This window comes from Vespula vulgaris, chromosome 18, assembly GCF_905475345.1.
Source record: "Vespula vulgaris chromosome 18, iyVesVulg1.1, whole genome shotgun sequence".
In the NCBI taxonomy this organism is placed as follows: Eukaryota; Metazoa; Arthropoda; class Insecta; order Hymenoptera; family Vespidae; genus Vespula; species Vespula vulgaris.
In genome coordinates this window covers 2,655,969-2,673,960 of record NC_066603.1, presented here as the reverse complement: position 1 = coordinate 2,673,960, position 17,992 = coordinate 2,655,969, and the positions used below count along the sequence as shown (strand labels likewise).

General features: G+C 30.7%; 3 protein-coding genes across 11 annotated transcripts; 2 read left to right on the top strand and 1 right to left on the bottom strand.

Annotated features, from left to right (window-relative positions):
• Positions 1 to 411: 411 nt before the first annotated feature.
• Positions 412 to 4,543, bottom strand: LOC127070397 (histone-lysine N-methyltransferase E(z)). Of its 3 annotated transcripts, none has more exons than XM_051008303.1 (12): positions 4,294 to 4,543; positions 3,749 to 4,062; positions 3,417 to 3,671; positions 3,132 to 3,348; positions 2,894 to 2,917; positions 2,597 to 2,697; positions 2,313 to 2,490; positions 1,850 to 2,224; positions 1,417 to 1,707; positions 1,144 to 1,326; positions 905 to 1,070; positions 412 to 801 (listed from the first exon to the last, which is right to left on the bottom strand). In XM_051008303.1, exons 1-12 carry the CDS (start codon positions 4,427 to 4,429, stop codon positions 741 to 743), a joined length of 2,301 nt encoding a protein of 766 aa, XP_050864260.1. In that variant the 5' UTR covers positions 4,430 to 4,543; the 3' UTR covers positions 412 to 740. The 3 variants fall into 3 exon arrangements, with proteins under 3 accessions (XP_050864260.1, XP_050864261.1, XP_050864262.1); XM_051008304.1 differs by having other exon boundaries at positions 2,894 to 2,914; XM_051008305.1 differs by lacking the exon at positions 2,894 to 2,917.
• A 474-nt stretch (positions 4,544 to 5,017) lies between these two features.
• On the top strand, positions 5,018 to 10,632 carry LOC127070394 (splicing factor, suppressor of white-apricot homolog). 7 transcript variants are annotated; one of them, XM_051008290.1, is made up of 9 exons: positions 5,089 to 5,237; positions 5,505 to 5,617; positions 6,836 to 7,005; positions 7,120 to 7,322; positions 7,411 to 7,633; positions 7,905 to 7,984; positions 8,715 to 8,882; positions 8,963 to 10,248; positions 10,443 to 10,632. In XM_051008290.1, the coding sequence occupies exons 3-9, from the start codon at positions 6,996 to 6,998 to the stop codon at positions 10,603 to 10,605; spliced, it is 2,133 nt and encodes a 710-aa protein (XP_050864247.1). In that variant the 5' UTR covers positions 5,089 to 5,237; positions 5,505 to 5,617; positions 6,836 to 6,995; the 3' UTR covers positions 10,606 to 10,632. The 7 variants fall into 7 exon arrangements, with proteins under 7 accessions (XP_050864242.1, XP_050864244.1, XP_050864241.1 ...); XM_051008291.1 differs by having other exon boundaries at positions 5,495 to 5,617; XM_051008285.1 differs by lacking the exon at positions 5,505 to 5,617 and having other exon boundaries at positions 5,018 to 5,237; positions 7,123 to 7,322.
• A 1,646-nt stretch (positions 10,633 to 12,278) lies between these two features.
• On the top strand, positions 12,279 to 15,489 carry LOC127070406 (inositol oxygenase). Its single transcript, XM_051008323.1, has 6 exons — positions 12,279 to 12,438; positions 13,329 to 13,512; positions 14,337 to 14,545; positions 14,693 to 14,829; positions 14,926 to 15,156; positions 15,274 to 15,489. Exons 1-6 carry the CDS (start codon positions 12,421 to 12,423, stop codon positions 15,380 to 15,382), a joined length of 888 nt encoding a protein of 295 aa, XP_050864280.1. The 5' UTR covers positions 12,279 to 12,420; the 3' UTR covers positions 15,383 to 15,489.
• The last annotated feature ends 2,503 nt before the right edge of the window (positions 15,490 to 17,992 follow it).

The window sequence follows — 17,992 nt, the reverse complement described above, 5'->3', positions numbered from 1 at the left end:
CTCTCTCTCTTTTTTTTTTTATATCTTATAAATAAATACGTATTACGAAAGAAATTCGATTTAACCTCAAAAATGCAAAAAATTACGTATTAACTTTTTGTTTTATTTAAGACAAATATATTTATATTTCTAATACTTTTAGAACGAAATTTTATTGATGATAGACTAAAAGTTGATCTTACTTCTTTTTTTTTTTTTTTTTTAATGTATTATTATAATATTATAATATAATTTTATATTTTTATATTATTTTTTATATCGTAAAATTTTTAATATAAAAAATATTTTTGAAAACGAGTAGATCGATGGTTTTAGAATTAAAAATAAACTATTTCTTTGTACATTTTTAAGAGAGAGAAAAAGAGAAGAATAGTATAGAAGATACTGTATATATTAAAGATACCAGATGTGTACCGATGAAACTTTTATTTGAAAAAGGCGTCTTAAGAAATCACATACTTATTCCCATTCATACATAAGCGACCACATATCCATACACACAGACACAACACACATATTCAAAGATCTTTTTACATGTATTTTTTTTTTGTTTCAAAAACTATTTGATATGCAGGCAGATTGAGTCTATCGATATTCAAATACTGTCGATTTTGATAATAATGGAATAAGTTTTTCTCTTTTTGTTTTGTTTTGTTTTCTTTTTAAATAAACTTGAACTAAAAAGGAACTTATCGATGCACGTACATAAGTTTTCAAAAGAATAGTTTCAAAGTATCACTTCAAAGAAATTCCATTTCACGTTCAATCCCAACAAATTTGAGTTGTTCAGTTGGACCGTATCTGTAATAAAAAATAAATAAATATAACATTTGTATTGTATATTTTTTATGTTTAAAAAAAAAAAAAAATCATAATTTAAATTTAATTTTACAGATGTACTAACCTATAATCAAAAAACAATTCTTCCCCTGGCTGAATAGCTCTTTTTGCAAAAATACCTATTCTATGATCACCATTAACCATCATAACTTTGGCATAACAATTAGGATTTATCGAATGATTTGCGAATCTTATTTTGTTTCCTTTGCGCGTTGCATCTACTACAAAATCTGTCAAACGAGAATAGCATATGTGGTTATACCGCGTCAACACTTTTTTATGATTATTATCTAAAATAAATACCATTGTTTAGATTGAATAGAAAACTGCACATGTATTTATCGTATACTTTTCCTCTTCTATCAGCTTCGTCTTGGCTTATAATTTCTCCACAGTATTCAGAAATAAATTCATTTTTGGCAGCAGATTCTTTTAAAAAGATTCCCCAACCAGCTACATCGGATGGTGCCATTAAAAGATGTTTATCTAAATAAAGATAACATATATCTTTGTAGATTTGTTTCTACATTTGATCAACGCATACTTTCTGTTATTTTAACTTTTTTTGATACTTACGAAGACCACGTTGAACGCTAACATTTTTACATGATATTTTAGTAATTTGAAATTGATCTGCCCCACATGTTTGACAAAGATCAGGATCACATTCCCTTACTGCTAGATAGCAAGGACATTGTTTTGTATTACACTGAGCTTTGCATCTACAGCCAGGAAATCGATTCTGACATTCACTGCTGCATTGACAGAATTTTTCGCAGAAGTTTTGCGCCTGTATACATGGACAAGAATTATCGCATTGACGGCCAGGATGATCGCACGGTGCGAAGTTGTGGACATGATTGGCACCTGTGAGTATGATTTTTATACATATGGTAAACGCAAACAAAAAAAGGAACGCGCGAGGATACTTCTGACTATGATTGTCTCGTTGTCTTTTTTATTATTTTATTATTTTTTTTATTATTATCATTAATAAGAAATTAATTACCAGAATCTTTTTTTAATTGTATCTTTCTGCAATGCATCGACCAAAGTCTATGTTTCTTCTTCTTCTTTCGTGGAGGTGTAAAATCTTTTAAATGTTCTACCGCTGGAATGTCTGAAGCTTCTTTTTGAGCGAATTGATAAACTTCCTGACAAGTTTTAGTCAACATAATTTGTGCTAATGCGCAAGGATTCCCAGGAAAAGCTTTATGTAAAGCTCTGAAAAGACTCTGTTCAGAACCTGTCCATGATAACTCACTTTCCGTCTTGACTCGTTTATCAAGACCTAATAAAGTGAAAGGAGCTTGATTTTCTGGCTGTGCTTGATCTTCCATCATTTCTTCGGATTTAACTTCTTTATTAACATTTTGTTTGAAATCTGTTGATTACAATGAAATGGAATATGTATCAATATTTTTATAATAATTTTTTCTTTACGAGTTAACAGTTCTAAGATATTATTTTACCTTGACAGCAACCACCTTGACTATATTTATTACTGTCGTTGCTGTCTTCGCTACTTGCTTCATTTCCAGAATCCACACTTGCTTGCTTTCTTACTTTTCTAGGACCACCTCTTTTATCATCTCCTTCGTCATCTTTTATATCTGCTGCTTGTGCAGCAAGTTTTTCTTTCATACCTTCCTGAATTGGAAATAATACGAAAACGTAGTTTGATGTTTTATCGAATAAATTGCTATGCATTTCACACACACATACGCGCGCACGCACACACATACACACATCTTACCAAATGCATATAACATTCTGTTCCACAGGGTTCAGAAAATGGCCTCAAGTCCGGACCTTTTCGTTTGAGTAAATTTGGTCCTGGATGGCAGACTTGAAGACCTAAAATTAATGGTAAAACTTTAAGATTGAACATAATCCTAATCTATTATATCGCGAATGGAGAGAAATTTAGTAGACAGAGCGATGAACGACGAATGAAATACGATTGTGGATGAACCCTTGGCGATGCCTCCGTGCTAAACAAAAAAAAGCGTTCGATCGAATGCGCTCGTTTGTATGCAATGTTGTTCTTTACCTTGCGGCGAGGTCCCCCTGGCTGCTACGATAAATCAGGAATCACAAATTATTGTAATTAATATACATCCAGCTTCGTAGTCATATAGAATGTAAATCATCAATAAGTTGTATCTAGAGGCTGTGCGTATAAGGAGATAATTTGCATATCCTTGTAACGTCTTTCTTTATTCCTATTGCGATGTTGCCTGACAAGATACAACTTGAGAGTAATAACATTAAACTAGCTGTCTACTCACGATGTAAGAAGCAGTCATATTTGAAGCATCTTCTACAGAAGAGCGTGTGAAACGAATGCATAGTCTGCTCTCTTGGTACACTTTTTGCATTTACACCATCGATGTTAGGAGTACATTCTGGTGGCAATACATTTGGATCTGATCTTTCTGTTAGTTCAATGTATTTTTCTTTTAATTCTTCGGGTCTGCCTTTATCAGGAAACATGCTAGATATTGCCTAATATAAGAAAATCTATTAGTAATATTAAACTTATATAAAATCATTTTATAAAACTGATAGCTTACATTAAATATGTGCATGGATGGGAATGGTGTAGCTTGAGCTTTCGAATCTTCTATTGGTTTTTCCACCGATACTTCTGCTTTAACATCGTCCTTATTATCTTTGTCATCATCCTTTTGATCTTCTTTTTCTTTAGATTCTTTTCCTTTTTTAGTATGTTCTCTTTCTTTATCGTCTCTTTCATAATTAACTAAAGCATTTACTAAATCGACAAAAATAGAATCGTCCATAAAACCAGATACCCTATCTCCGTGTACCTGTAATATAATAATAACAATGTAGTACATTAAAACACTTAATATATTAATAATTCTTTTAAAATATTCTTTATTACTTTTCCGTCATAATTCTTAATAAGTTCTTCGATAAAAGTTCCATCTTGATCTAAGATTTCATCTCCCATGTAAGGAATGTTGTGTAATACAGTTTCATCTTCTACCATAAAATTCTGTTGTATCGGTGCCCATGTATACATTGTAGGTATCGGAGTAACAGCATTTATTATTTTAACAGGACATGTTTGTACTTCACCGTCAGAACTAGTCACCTCTGCTTTTTTCATGCAAGATACATGAGGTGGAATATCATGCATAGCAAGCCACATTGCTTTTCCATCCGCCCATCGTTTTTGTTCGGTTATAAGAAGTTCTAATTGAGAAAATTTTTATTTATATATACAATAATGCATGATATATATCTTTATTATTGAACACAATTCGTTTTAATCGGATTAAAGTGTAAACATAATCATTTTTTGAATACTTGCGCAAACTTTTCAATCGAATAATAATAAAAACAATAAATAAATAAAGATAAAAGAATAAACAAAAATATGAAAGAAATATTCAAATCATTATGAATTTTTAAAAGTGTACTAACCAGTCATAACCTTGCGATTCTGATTCCACGCAATTTTCACTTCGTCCGCTCGTTTATACCTCTTTATTTGCCTCAATCGCATATATTCCGATTTCACACGTTTTCTCCATTCTGCCGAAACTTTTGCCTTTGACATTGTGAATAAAAATAAAATATCATTAATATCGTAAAAGAATTTAAACGAAAATCTTGCGATGCGAAGTATCCCACTTGACGCCAACGACGATCACAGCCACCAAGCTTCATTCAATATGAAAGAGAATTATCTCGTCGAGCGTCGATTTTAATTTTGATTTGTTATGCCAGATGGCGCGCACATCGATGTCGATTTAGCGATTAGTTTCGTCAACTCTTGATACGAATATAAATATTTAGTTAATTATTAGTATCGTGTAAATGATCATTTTTAGTATTAGTTAATTTTTCATTTGATTTTTTCTGAACTCGTAACGCTTATAGATGGTCAAATTGACTCGGCAGAAAATAGTTCCTTTTTGGTTACGCGACAATAGCGTCACGTGCCTGCAGCGCCACATGGGTGTTAACCAATCAGCATGGACTTATTAGCCTTACTGTCGTTAATATATATAAGAGGGAGCCAATTACGATTAAACGTATCAAGCGGACCAATCCGCTTTCACACTTGTCTATTTACGATGACGGTATCTTTGTGTTGTTCTATCACTTGATTATAGTTGATTTTGGGCAAACGCTTCCTCTCTTCTCGTAGTCGCATGTAGACATAAAATGGCGTCGTCGAAGGGTCAACGGTGGATGGTTGATTCAGGGATTCTGCGTAAAAAAAATGGTGAAGAGGAACCACAGGAGCTGTTGGTGTTCGGATATAGCTGCAAATTATTTCGAGACGATGACAAGGCGAAAATGATTGATCAGGGGAAGCATTTGATACCATGGATGGGCGATAACACATTGAAGATAGACAGGTCCGTTTCCCTAACCTAGAAAAAATTTATGATCTAGGATATTTATTCTTGCATAAACACATCATATATGTAACGTTTAGAAGAATGATCTCAGATTCAAAAAAAAAAAAAACAAAAAAAAATAAAAAAAAATAAAATAATAATAATAAAAAATAAATAAATAAAAAAACTGCAGTGAATGACACTCGAAGAGACAGTACCGTTACGGTTACTGCAAATAGTTAATGTGCAGATAAGCAATCTGGAGACTGTTTAAGGTTTCTGCAGGTGTTGGCCGTATGAACGCGCAGTGTTGAAGCGCGATATGCGCTCTGCACGGGCGCAGAATAAGGTGCTCTTGTGGCTTGGCGCTTATGGCTGACCATCTGTGCAGCAGCAAGGTGAGACACAGCGTAGAGAGACAAATGGCAAGCTGACGGTTATAGGTATTTATGACCGTTCAGCATGGTATGTATTAGCGTCTTAGATTCAGCTGTGCTGGCAACAATGTACGAATTACCAAATGCATTATGCAACTTTGATAATTTCTCTATGTTGCGATATACATTCTACGTTTATGTGTATACTCTGCATACAATTTGTGTATAAATATTGAATGTACAGCATACGTGTCCAAGATGTAACTGGAAACATATATTAAATTATATAAAATATTTTGTTTTGCATTTATATTATAAATATTTCTTGAAATTTAGGCAAGCTGGATTGTGTACACACATGTCGAAGGCATTGCAGCATTTATTCTGAAACTGTATTCTTCATCATCCAAGCGAACACTTTGTGAGAATTTTTAAGTGATTTTCTATAAACTTGTATCTTCAATTTTTCAACTTTTTTTCTTTATTTAATTTGGTGCTGCTTAATGTTCTATGTTTTATTACAATTCAACGATCGATACTCAAACTACTCTTGCTTTTTATCTGAATAATGCAATATGTATGCTCATTGCAGTTAGATCATTTTATTTTCTATATTGCTACTTATATCTAGCAGTATTACAACTAATTTCAATGTGCAATGATACAGCTTTTGTTAAATATTAAACTGGACATATTGTTACGGACCATATAATAATTATTCATGTAATTTGTAAATGTAATGCAATATATATGTATACTTATATATATGATATTTGATTAGATAAAAAGGACAAAATGTTTTACATAATTCAATATATGGTTCTATGTTTTATACATCTAAGTAGTATAAAATATAGTGACAAAAAAGAAATAATCTATGAACTTCATAAATTATTTATAATCAATATGTAAGCATTTATGAAATTATCATAAATGTTGCTATCTTGTAAGAAACAAAGCAGCAAATTGCATCTTCAGAAACAAACAGTATAATAATGCGTAGTAAATTTATTTTACAAAATACATTGTACATAGTGTATTTAATTTGAAAGTTATGCAAAGAAATAAATTACACATAAAGACATGTCATTCAACTTTGTATGACTATATTTTATTTCAGAGAAAACTCTTTGTGGTGGGATTCTCTTCATAAATTATTTTACAGATGCCGCGATTAACAAAATTTATGTAAAAAAAATATCATTTTCCTTCTCTAATTTAAACATTGTATGTGTATAGATACGATGGACGTGGAGCACTGGGGGATTTAAGGATTCATGAGCCACCGGCAGGTGGTTTTGATCAACGGACAATACTCACAGAGGATGAACTTAAAGTTGAACAGCTCTGTGACGAAGAAAGATACCGATCCTTGTATAATAATGACGCAGAAGATTCCATGTATCATGGTATGGTTCATATAAATATTTCTAAAACTCTAAATTAACTATTATTCTGTCTAGAACCATTAAAATTAAGAATTACTAACGATTTTAATGTATTACCCTTTTTCTTGGCATTAGAAGAAGAGATGAAAAGATTGCATCAAGCATTGGAATCAGAAAATTCTTATACTCAAGTAGCATATAATTATAACGAGGATGAAAACAATTCCAAGTTAGCGTGCGAAGACTCACAGAGTCCAAAACAATCAGAAGGATCGCAAGAAGAGGATCAAGCTTTTGTACCGCCGCCAGATCTTGAAATACCGGAAGGCATGACAGTGGTAAGGTCATTGAAATAATATTATTTGTAGGAAATTTATCTATGAATTTATTCGGATATCAAAAAATTAATTGATAATGTATTTTCAGCCCGAGACACAGAAGTTAAATGCAATTATCACAAAAACAGCACTATTTATTAGTCGTCAAGGGGGCCAAATGGAGATTCTTCTAAAGGCGAAACAAGCGAACAATCCGCAATTTTCGTTCTTATCGATAGGTGAACCGCTACATCCGTATTACAAGTTTGTGCTGGAAGCTATCAAGACTGGAAAATATAATCCTGAAAAACAACCTGAAAAAGAAGAATCTGGTATGCATACTATTTTCTATAAAGCAGCATCTTGTAGTAACATTATCAAAGTTGACATTATTGAGTTGAAGTAATTGAAGCAACATAAAGCAGGATATGATTACCCACACCTACTTTGATTCTACTTAGTTTTTCTTGACGTAAGTATTGCCACAAGTTCCTGTTACTACTACGTCGGTTTTTATCTACACGTGACAAATGTAACTCATTTTTGGAAAAAAAAAGATGCAATTATAAATTTGTACTCATTGGTTTGTTTTTTTAACGACAGAACCTGAGGAAGAATCAGATGAAGATGATCAACCATACCTTCACCCAAGCCTAGCGCCATCATTTGCCAAAGTAGAAGCGGTATGTTTTCTTCTAATATATACATTGTCGTACAAACATAATAACTTTTTATAAAAGACATAAAAAAAAAGTGCTTCCTAAGCTGTTAGAAGATTCAGAACAATTGGGATATTTACCAAATTTGGAAGCCTCCCAAAGAGTCACAGGTTTACCTCTGAAACTATCTACTTTTCTAACGGTGATTTCAAAAATACAATGGATCATAGGATGAAATGTTAATGTTACTCTACTACACTAATTTATGTGTCATATATTTCTGCTTCCAGGGCTGATTCTGGTATGCATTGAACCTATCCTCCTACCCCCTTTTGTTGTTTATCTGTACTCATTCAAAATCCATATATAGTTCTATTCATATGAGATTCATTAACATATCATATAGCATTTTCTTCAGAGAGACATACATCCGCATAAATCGTATTAGGAAATTAATACCCCATTTTGTAAAGTTAAGCAAGTCTAATTTTCAATCATCAGCAGATTTCATAAAGTACAGAAATACATTTATTTTAATAGCGTATCCCAACATTTCCTTTTTGTACCTGGAAATATATATACACGTTCCTGTCTTCAAAACATATGCCTCTGTTTTTTATTAATTATCCATCTCTTCTTTGGAGGGAATATCTTTGTAGGTGATAATATATTTTTCCTACTTATAATCTTCCATAAAAGAAATACGCAAAGTAGTTTATGAATATTTCTAAAAGATATGTTTACTTATTTCTAGGCTCCTAGCATACCAAGCATACAGTACAAGCCCTCTGCGGACTGTGCTTATTCAATGCTTGTAAACAAAATCACAGGAAAACCACCGCCACCTAAAATACCACAGTTATTAGATGTTGGTGTTCAACAAATGCCGACTTCTGGATATTATCAGCCGATTGTGCCACAGGTAAATTATTCTACAACTTTCGTAGACGAGTTCGAATTACGATCAAAATATAGTTAAACGAACCTTCATATTTTCTACAGAGTTATACTCCGTACACCGCAACACCTTTACAATATTCGCATGGTCCAGTTATATACGGACCAAACGGTCAAATTCAATCTCCACCTCAGCTACCAGTACCGGCTGTACCTGTTGTTTCTACCGAAGAATCTACAACGCCAACGCCTCAAGCAAAAGAAACACCTTCTTTAGTACCCTACGGACCAACACCGCCAAAAACATTGAGCAGACCATCATTCATCGTACCACCGGCAGACGTCCAAATAATTATCGACAAGATGGCGAGTTACGTAGCAAAAAATGGCCGAGATTTTGAAGCTATAGTAAAAAATAAAGGTGATCCAAGATTTAACTTTCTCGAATTGTCGCATCAGTATCACGGATATTATGCGCACAAATTGACCATGTACGAAGGGGCCATAAATCCTAAAGTTTTGACCGAAGAAGAATTACTTCAGAAGCAGGAGCCGCAAGAGGAGAAGCAAAAGAAGCTGGAGGAATTACAGAAGAAACAGCAAAGAATGGAGGAAGTACAAAAGCGTGTGAAAATGATACAAGCTAAGAAGAAGAGCGATACGAAAACGAAACAAAGTCCGGGAAGCAAACAAATCACTACTGTATCGTTTTCTATAAAGAAACCAAAGGAAGGTGAGAACGTAATTATTGAAAAGAGAAATGCCTTGCCGTTAGAAGAGAGTGACGATGAAATGGAACCCGAAAAGAAAGAAACTAATTCTAAACCAAGTTCCCCGCAAAATTGTAACGAACAAACGACTGCAATAATAAATACCGATAAAGAAACGCCAAAGGTAGAAATGAAGAAATCTAAGAGCGAAGAAAAGGAATTGGTCGATCTGACCGATGACATACTCGAAGATTGTCAATTAGAGATAAGGCACAAGCAAGTCGAAGATAGAATAAAAGACAAATTAGTTGCAGCGGCCCGTGACAAATTAGCTGCTACGTCCAGAGAAAAACAATTACAATTGGAACGAAAGAAAAAGGCGGCCATGTTTTTAAGTCAGATTCAAACAACGAGCTCCAAAATTGGTACTTCTACGACACCTAATATAAGAAAAGACGATTCCGACGAGGTTTACTCCGTTCCATCGCCGTCCTTGGAAGATGATAATAAATCAGAAGAAATAAAAATTTGTGGTAATTCGTTGATGGATCGATTGAAGGGTGCAGATTTAAGTGGGAAAAGATCACGTCAACGATCTAGAAGTCGTAGTGGAAGTCGTAGCCGTATTGAGAGACATAAAGTTCACAAAAAACACAAGAAAAAGAAAAGTTCTCACAGAAGGTAAAGTATATGTTAACAAAATAAAAAAGAAGAAAAAAGAAAACCTCTCTTTCTTTCTTTCTCTCTTTCTCTCTCTCTCTCTCTCTGTCTCTCTCTCTTTTTCTCATATATATATACATATATGTGTATGAATATGTATATATATATATATATATATATTATGATAAACATTTTTGATTTCTTTTTGATTACAGCAGTTACGACAGTCCAAGTAGCTCTCGTAATCACAGATCTAAGAAAAGCAAAAAATCATCTTCGAGACATAGATCTCGATCACGAACTCCGTCGCACAGACATCAACAAAATGTACGAAGAAAAGGGAGCAACTCGAGTTACTCTGATTCGAGCTCGTCTTGAGATACTTAAAAAGCGTTTTTTTTTTTTTTTTCAAAAAAAGAAAAAACGTGTTTTCTCTCTCTCTCTCTCTCTCTCTCTCTCTCCCTTTTTTTCTTCTTATTTTATTTTTTTTTTTGTAAGAAATAAGGATTAAGAGATAATCGTGTAAAAAGTTTCTTTGTAAATATATGTATATGATTACATACTTGGATGACATCACAGCGATAAATGACGTTTCATACTGTTTTTTGTCAAACAAAACATACAAGAAGAAATACAATTTACTTAGTCCAATACAGTTCATAGGTGAATATATATATATATATTTTTTTCTTCCAGTTTATTTATTTTCTTTTTTATTTATTGTTTCTTCATGAATTATCTATAACTTTTCCATTCCGTCGGAGTACGTAGTTATTATCATCATCACATTTTCCTTAAAAGAAAATAACAAGTATCACGATATATGTTTTTTATGTAATATGGTATGGGTTATCACATTCAAAGATTTCCATAATTATCTAAGTATTTGCAAGTCAACTAAATTGACGTTTACGATATAGATATCAAATGCGAATGTATATATACACATATATGTATATATATATATTACATATGTACGTATGTTTGTATGTATGATGATTGAATGTATCCATATATGTGTATAACTCGACTAACCGTATGAAGGATCTCCCTTGAGCACTTTAACGCAATTAGATATGCGAACTAATTTCATACGTCGAATATATCGTTATAGTGTTCATTGACTTTATTGCATCAACGAGATGTGCTGCGTTCAAAGCAATTGCCGACTACACTCGGATTCATGCATCTCGATTACCGTCAATTGTGTGAATTATGATGAAAGACTCGATCGAACTATTTTAGGAATGATCAAGAAAATTTAAAAGCCCAAGTCTTTGATACCTTTCAATTTTCAACGAAACGTATCATGTCAATATTCCTCATTTTTATTTATTTATTTATTTACTTTTTTTTTTTTTGTACTTCTCTCCCTTTTTTTTTATTTTTCTTTTTTTATTTACATACTCATCTATGTAATCATCAATGAGATTTAAAATGATATTTTTTTGAATAATTTTTTCATTCGATTATCAAGCAGTTTGAAAGTTTTCACTGTTTGGTTTACAATGAAACGTGTGTTTTCTTATTTTCTTTTTATTGTTTCTTTTTTTTTTTTTTTCTTTTCTTTCTTTCTTTCTGTGTTGTTACATTCATTGGTAAAAGAAGAGTTACTTCTTTCATAAAATAACGAGTTATTATTATTATTATTATTATTACTACTACTATTATTATTAATATTATTATTATCATTATTGTTACGTATAAATTTATGTATTAACATGGGGGTTCCAGGAAGAGGATTTTTTCTGTTGACAAAGATACTATTCATATGAGTTCACGGTCATATATAATATCATTTGATTAAATTATAATTTTATTTACGATTCTCTTTTTTGCTCCTTTTAATTGCTCCTTTCATTCGCAATGATACGAAAATAGTGATACGTCGTTCGCTTTTACTTTCATTAAGAAAAAAAAAAAAAAAGTAAATATTTCATAAAATCTTATGTATTACTGGTACTTAGTATCCTTTGTTGCTATTTATATTTCTCTGTATTAGTAAGAGATAACGGATATTAAATAACGTGCGTGCGAGAGAGACCATACGTTGAACAACCTAGGGTCAAAGGGGGGAATTGTCTGAGATTTATAAGTTAACTCTGTTAGATTGAACGGGTCAGTCAGTGTTGTATACCCAAAGAGCAAACATATCAAGGAACCAAGTTATTTCATAAGAAAACATTTTTCAATATGTCCGCCAAAATGATGGTAAGTATGAATTAAATATATACATTTTTTAAATTATGATATTTTCTCTTTTTCTTTTTCTTTTTTTTTTCTTCTCGTAATGTTTCACCTACTTAGCAAATTACAGGTATTTTCTAATATTGATATATACTCTCCATAAAAATATATGAGAATATGTTACATATACATTTCTTTTTGTAATTGTAATTGAAAAATATTTTTAATATTTTAGATTGAAGATTTGAAAAGAAAATAAAAGATAGATCAATTAACTTCTTACGAATCTGTTAATTATATTATATGTTATATGATATTAATTATTATGTAATTGTTATATATTTAATTAATGTCATAATTCCATTTTTCTATATATATATATTTTTTTCTTTTTTTTTTTTCATTATAATTGACGTTCCGTACTATGTCGAAATTTTGAAAAAAGAATATTGACGAAATTTTTTCAATCTGTTAATTATATTATATTTAATTAATCAATATGATAGAGATTTGTGTTATCGAAATGAGCTAAAAGTGTTTTTTATTATTGCTTTTTTTTTGTAACAGATTTTTAATATCACAGTAGTCCTTATTATATTAATCATTTCAAATCATTTGTAATTATTTAATTCCAATTTATAATAATTAATTAGAATAGAATAATTAATTCCAATTTATTTGTAATTTCTTCAATCTTAAGAAACAATAACTTTGTTAGAAACGATCTAACGAGTTAATGTCATAGAGAAAATACTATAAATGAATTTGAAGAAAAATGAAAATAAATATGTAAAAGAAAATTCGATCTATCAAACTGAAAGTTTATTATTATTAGGACTAAAACAAAAAAAAGAAAATAATTTTGGAATACATATATATATGTATATATATACATATAAAATGATCATTTGCAGTTACGTGATCAAGTTACCTCGATTATCGATCCTTCCGAAAAGCTTCGACCGGAGCCAGTATATGCGGGGAAATTGAAAAGCGACTTTAGAAACTTTATCATAGATCCAGCAGATGAGATCAAGGAACGTGTACGCAAGACTTACGAGAACATGCATACTAATCAAACGGTCGAGTTTGTGCGTTGTTAGTATATTATAACATATTGATTATCGCACTTGTTGCATATTAACAGACTCGTAATGTGACGTATGTATATACATATCAACGTGAATGATTTATACATATGAAATGATATATTACGTATGAGAATGTAAATAATGCATATTATATATATCATCTATAATAATCTGTTGATATTAATGATCTTTTCTATCTCTCTCTCTCTCTATATGTATATATGAAATATATATATATATATATATATATATATATATATGTATGTATAATATAGATCATTAATACATATAATAACATCGTGAAAAAATATTATTTTATTATTTAAAATAATATAATATATTATATATATATATACACACATATAGATAATTAATAATAATATATAGAGAGAAAGAGATAACTTGATCTATTATCGATGTTGATATATACATATGTCATATATAGATCATTTATATCGATCATTGTTCGACAAGATCGACATTTTCCTTATTCTTTTTAAACGATTGCGAATTAACCCTTAACCAATGATGTCAAATCTACTATAATCCTCTTTTGAATAATTTTTCAAGCATCTTTTAAAAAGATACTATTACAACAATTAAAAAGATCGAATTCACGTTTGATCGTTTAATAATCATTTTCTAGATCATTGATCTATATTCATGAATTTTATCAAATCCTAAAAAAAATAATATTGATCAAATAAACATTCATATAAATCATTATAATTCTATCATATAACGAGATATTAATCAAAACATAATAAACAATAATATAAATACCGTTTACATATATTATCAGCTTTTAATACTTGAATCCAAATTTATCAGCTCGTATGAAAGAATGGCTACAATTCAACAAAGCCAGAATGACGATTAAAGATGCTCTTATCAAATTAAACGATCTGATCGATGAGAGCGATCCAGACACAAATTTACCAAATATCGTTCATGCTTTTCAAACGGCCGAATCTATAAGAAAAGATCATCCCGATTTAGATTGGTTCCATTTAACTGGATTGATACATGATCTAGGAAAGGTACATTATATATTCAAAGACCTACCCGATATATGTATAAGTATGTATACAAAAAAAAAAAAAAAACAAGACGAAACAAAAATTACCAAAAAAAAAAAAAACAAATCCATGTGTTCGTCAAAGATCGTTCATTAATAAATATTTTAGATTATGGCATTCTATGGGGAACCACAATGGGCTGTTGTGGGTGATACATTCCCTGTTGGTTGTGCATGGGCTGACTCCATAGTCTACAGGGACACTAGCTTTGATAATAATCCTGATGGCAAGGACTCTCGTTACAAGTATGAATTATCAATGAAATCTATAAATAAAAAATGATCTATAACATATTTAATATTAATAATATTTTTATATATATGTTGGTGTATATATTATAGTACAAAATATGGGATGTATAAACCTCAATGTGGTATAGATAATTTGATGATGTCATGGGGTCATGATGAATATCTTTATCGTGTTATGGTTCATAACAATTGTAAATTACCTGAGAAAGCACTTGCTATGATTCGTTATCATTCGTTTTATCCCTGGCATGCTGGTGGTGATTATATGCATTTTTGCACACAAAACGACTTGGACAAACTCAAATGGATCACTGAGTTTAAGTAAGTAATTTTTTTTATTTTTTTTCTTGTTTTCGTTTTTTCTTTCTTTCTTTGTAAATCACGTACAATGTTTTTATTTTTCCTGTAAATAAAATAATTTTTCACTTTATTTCACAGTAAATATGATTTATATACAAAAAGTGCTGGCGTACCGGATATTGAGAAATTATGGCCTTATTATGAGAAATTGATCGAGAAATATATTCCTGGCACGTTAGAATGGTGAATGGAAAATATTGAAAAACAAAAGGGACATGAGTTACGCTTAATTAATTATTCTTTTTGTTTTTTTTTTGTTTCTGTACATACATACATATATTTCTGTTAATGGTTTTTATGGGCTGACTCTTATTCAAACGTACATAATATAAATATATATGTGTGTATATATATATAAAATTTATTATTAATTTAATTGAAATAATCTACATATATATATATATATATATATATATATATATATATATATTCATATTTAATAATCGTAATAATGTTTAATAATAATTATAATATATATATATACACGTTTGCAAATTTAAGTTCATCGCGACGACCTTCTTTTTCCTTTATTGTTTCGAAATTTCTCGAGAGAATGAGTCGACTATCGTTAAAAGTCGTAAAATTAATCAATCAAGATCATAGCGATACTAACGTTCAATTAGATGAGTAATTTTCGTGTGCATTGACTCACTTCGAACGAAACTAATACTACGTACTTTTCATGAGAGCTCATTTAAATTCGTTTGAATTCGCGGTAAAATTTCAACGATTCGAGGAAATTAGCGGGAAACTTTCAACGATTCGAATGAAACTCATTGATGCTAATGAATTCAACCAACCAATGAAAGGATCGTTAATCGTAACCTCTAAAAACATTTCTTTTTTCTTTGAAAAAATATGTCGATAATTAAATAATTCTTTAAACAAATGAGTAAAGCAATCAAGTGAAGTCCGTTTAAATTCGTTCGAATTCGCGGGTTTCGATGATTCGACTAAATTCGTTTTGAACCAATTAATCCGACCAATGAAAAAAATCCACTGAATTTAAAAATATCGTTCTTCTTTTCTTTGTTTTTTTTTCTTAGCGAAAATACGTCAATGATTATATAATTTTACTAACAAATTGTTATTACATATACTTTATTAAAAAATATAAATCTTTTTAAATCATAAGATATTTATTGCTAACTGTAAACAACGATAAGAGTTATCGAGTAAGTGATCATTTATATTCTCGGTCGTTTTTTAACGAAAAATTATAATTAAATTTTCTAATGGACAGTGTTTTCAAATAAACTGCGCATGTGTAATACTTATATATATATTGTGAATATAAGACAACACAAAGAAAAGTCAAGTAAGTGATTATTTATTCTTTGTCGTTTCTTCGAAGAGAGAGAAAGAGAGAGAGAGAGAAAGAAAAAGAAAGAGAGAAAGAAAGAAAAAGAAAGAGAGAGAGAGAGAGAGAAAGTATTTAGACAAAAGTAAGAATGAAATCTTTAGAAATGAATTGCTTGGAATTTCTTTCGAACATTTTTCCGACGAGTTCTCGTAGAACGTTAAACAAAGATTTTGACGTTCACTTGTTTAACGAACGAGGGAGCGGCTCTTTCAAACGTTTCGATAAAAGTCGTCATAGTTTAGTGTGTGTCCGTGTGTAAATAAGTTGTCTATGGTAAGGTAATATACATAGAAGCAATATATGTCGTTCTACAATATTACCGTTAGAAACTTTTCACAATAAACCGTAACCATCTCTACCTACTGTGCTCTACACCTATTCAAAGTATTACCTAGATAAATTGAAAGCTTGTCACGACTAGGACTGTGTCGTAACAAATCGAGAGTCGTCTCTTTTTATTGTTTTCCTCGTAGTTCGGACAATGGTATCTTTTTTCTTCTTTTTTTCCTGTTTCTTTTTCTTTTTTCCTTTTCTTTTTCTTTTTTTTTCTTTCTTTTTTTTTTTTATTACGCATAACGTCATACACGTATGTAGTTTCTTAAAATCCCAATTTTCCCGCGAAAATTCGTTCACTACGAAAATCGAAGATTACGAATACGATGATACGACGAAGAAAGTTTGACAAAAAAAAAAATCGATCGATCGATCGAAGTAAGTGATAAAAATAGTCTTTTTTTTTTTTAATTGTTTTTTTTTCTTGTATTAAACGATCTTTCACGATTGTTTCGTACGATCCTCATTCTCCCGCGATAATTCGTTCAAAACGTAAGTTGAAGTTTCCAACTAACCTTATTGTACGTTGAAACAAAAAAAGTAAAACTAAGTTTCTTCTTCTTTCTTCTTTTTTTTTTTTATTTTATTCGAACACATTCGTACGTGAAATCGATCGATTGATCGAAGTTAGCGAGGAAGAATTCTTTTCTTTGCTTCTCTCTCTCTCTCTCTCTCTCTCTTTTTTCTACACGTTTTATTTTTATAAACACATACTACACTTTATTACATTACGTATACATATTCTAGAATTGAAAAAAGATATTTTCCAATAATATTTGCACGCCAGATTTTATGCACTCTTACGAAATACGCGGGAAAGTATATTTCTATGACGTCAAAACGCAGCTCAATGTTAATTCTTAAAAAAAATCGTTAGAATCTTGTCGTGTGACTTATGTTTTTATACAAGTTATAATTTCTTATTTCTTGTCAACAATGATGCTTTTTGATTGGCTAATTTTCATTTGGATTTAATTCGTAATTGGTAGGATTGATTTCGCGAATCAATCAAGTAACCGGAACGGTAGTTAGCGCCATCTTCGGAGAATTTTTTAAGTTAACGATCGTCTTTTGTTTTATATCCTTTCTTCCGAACGACTC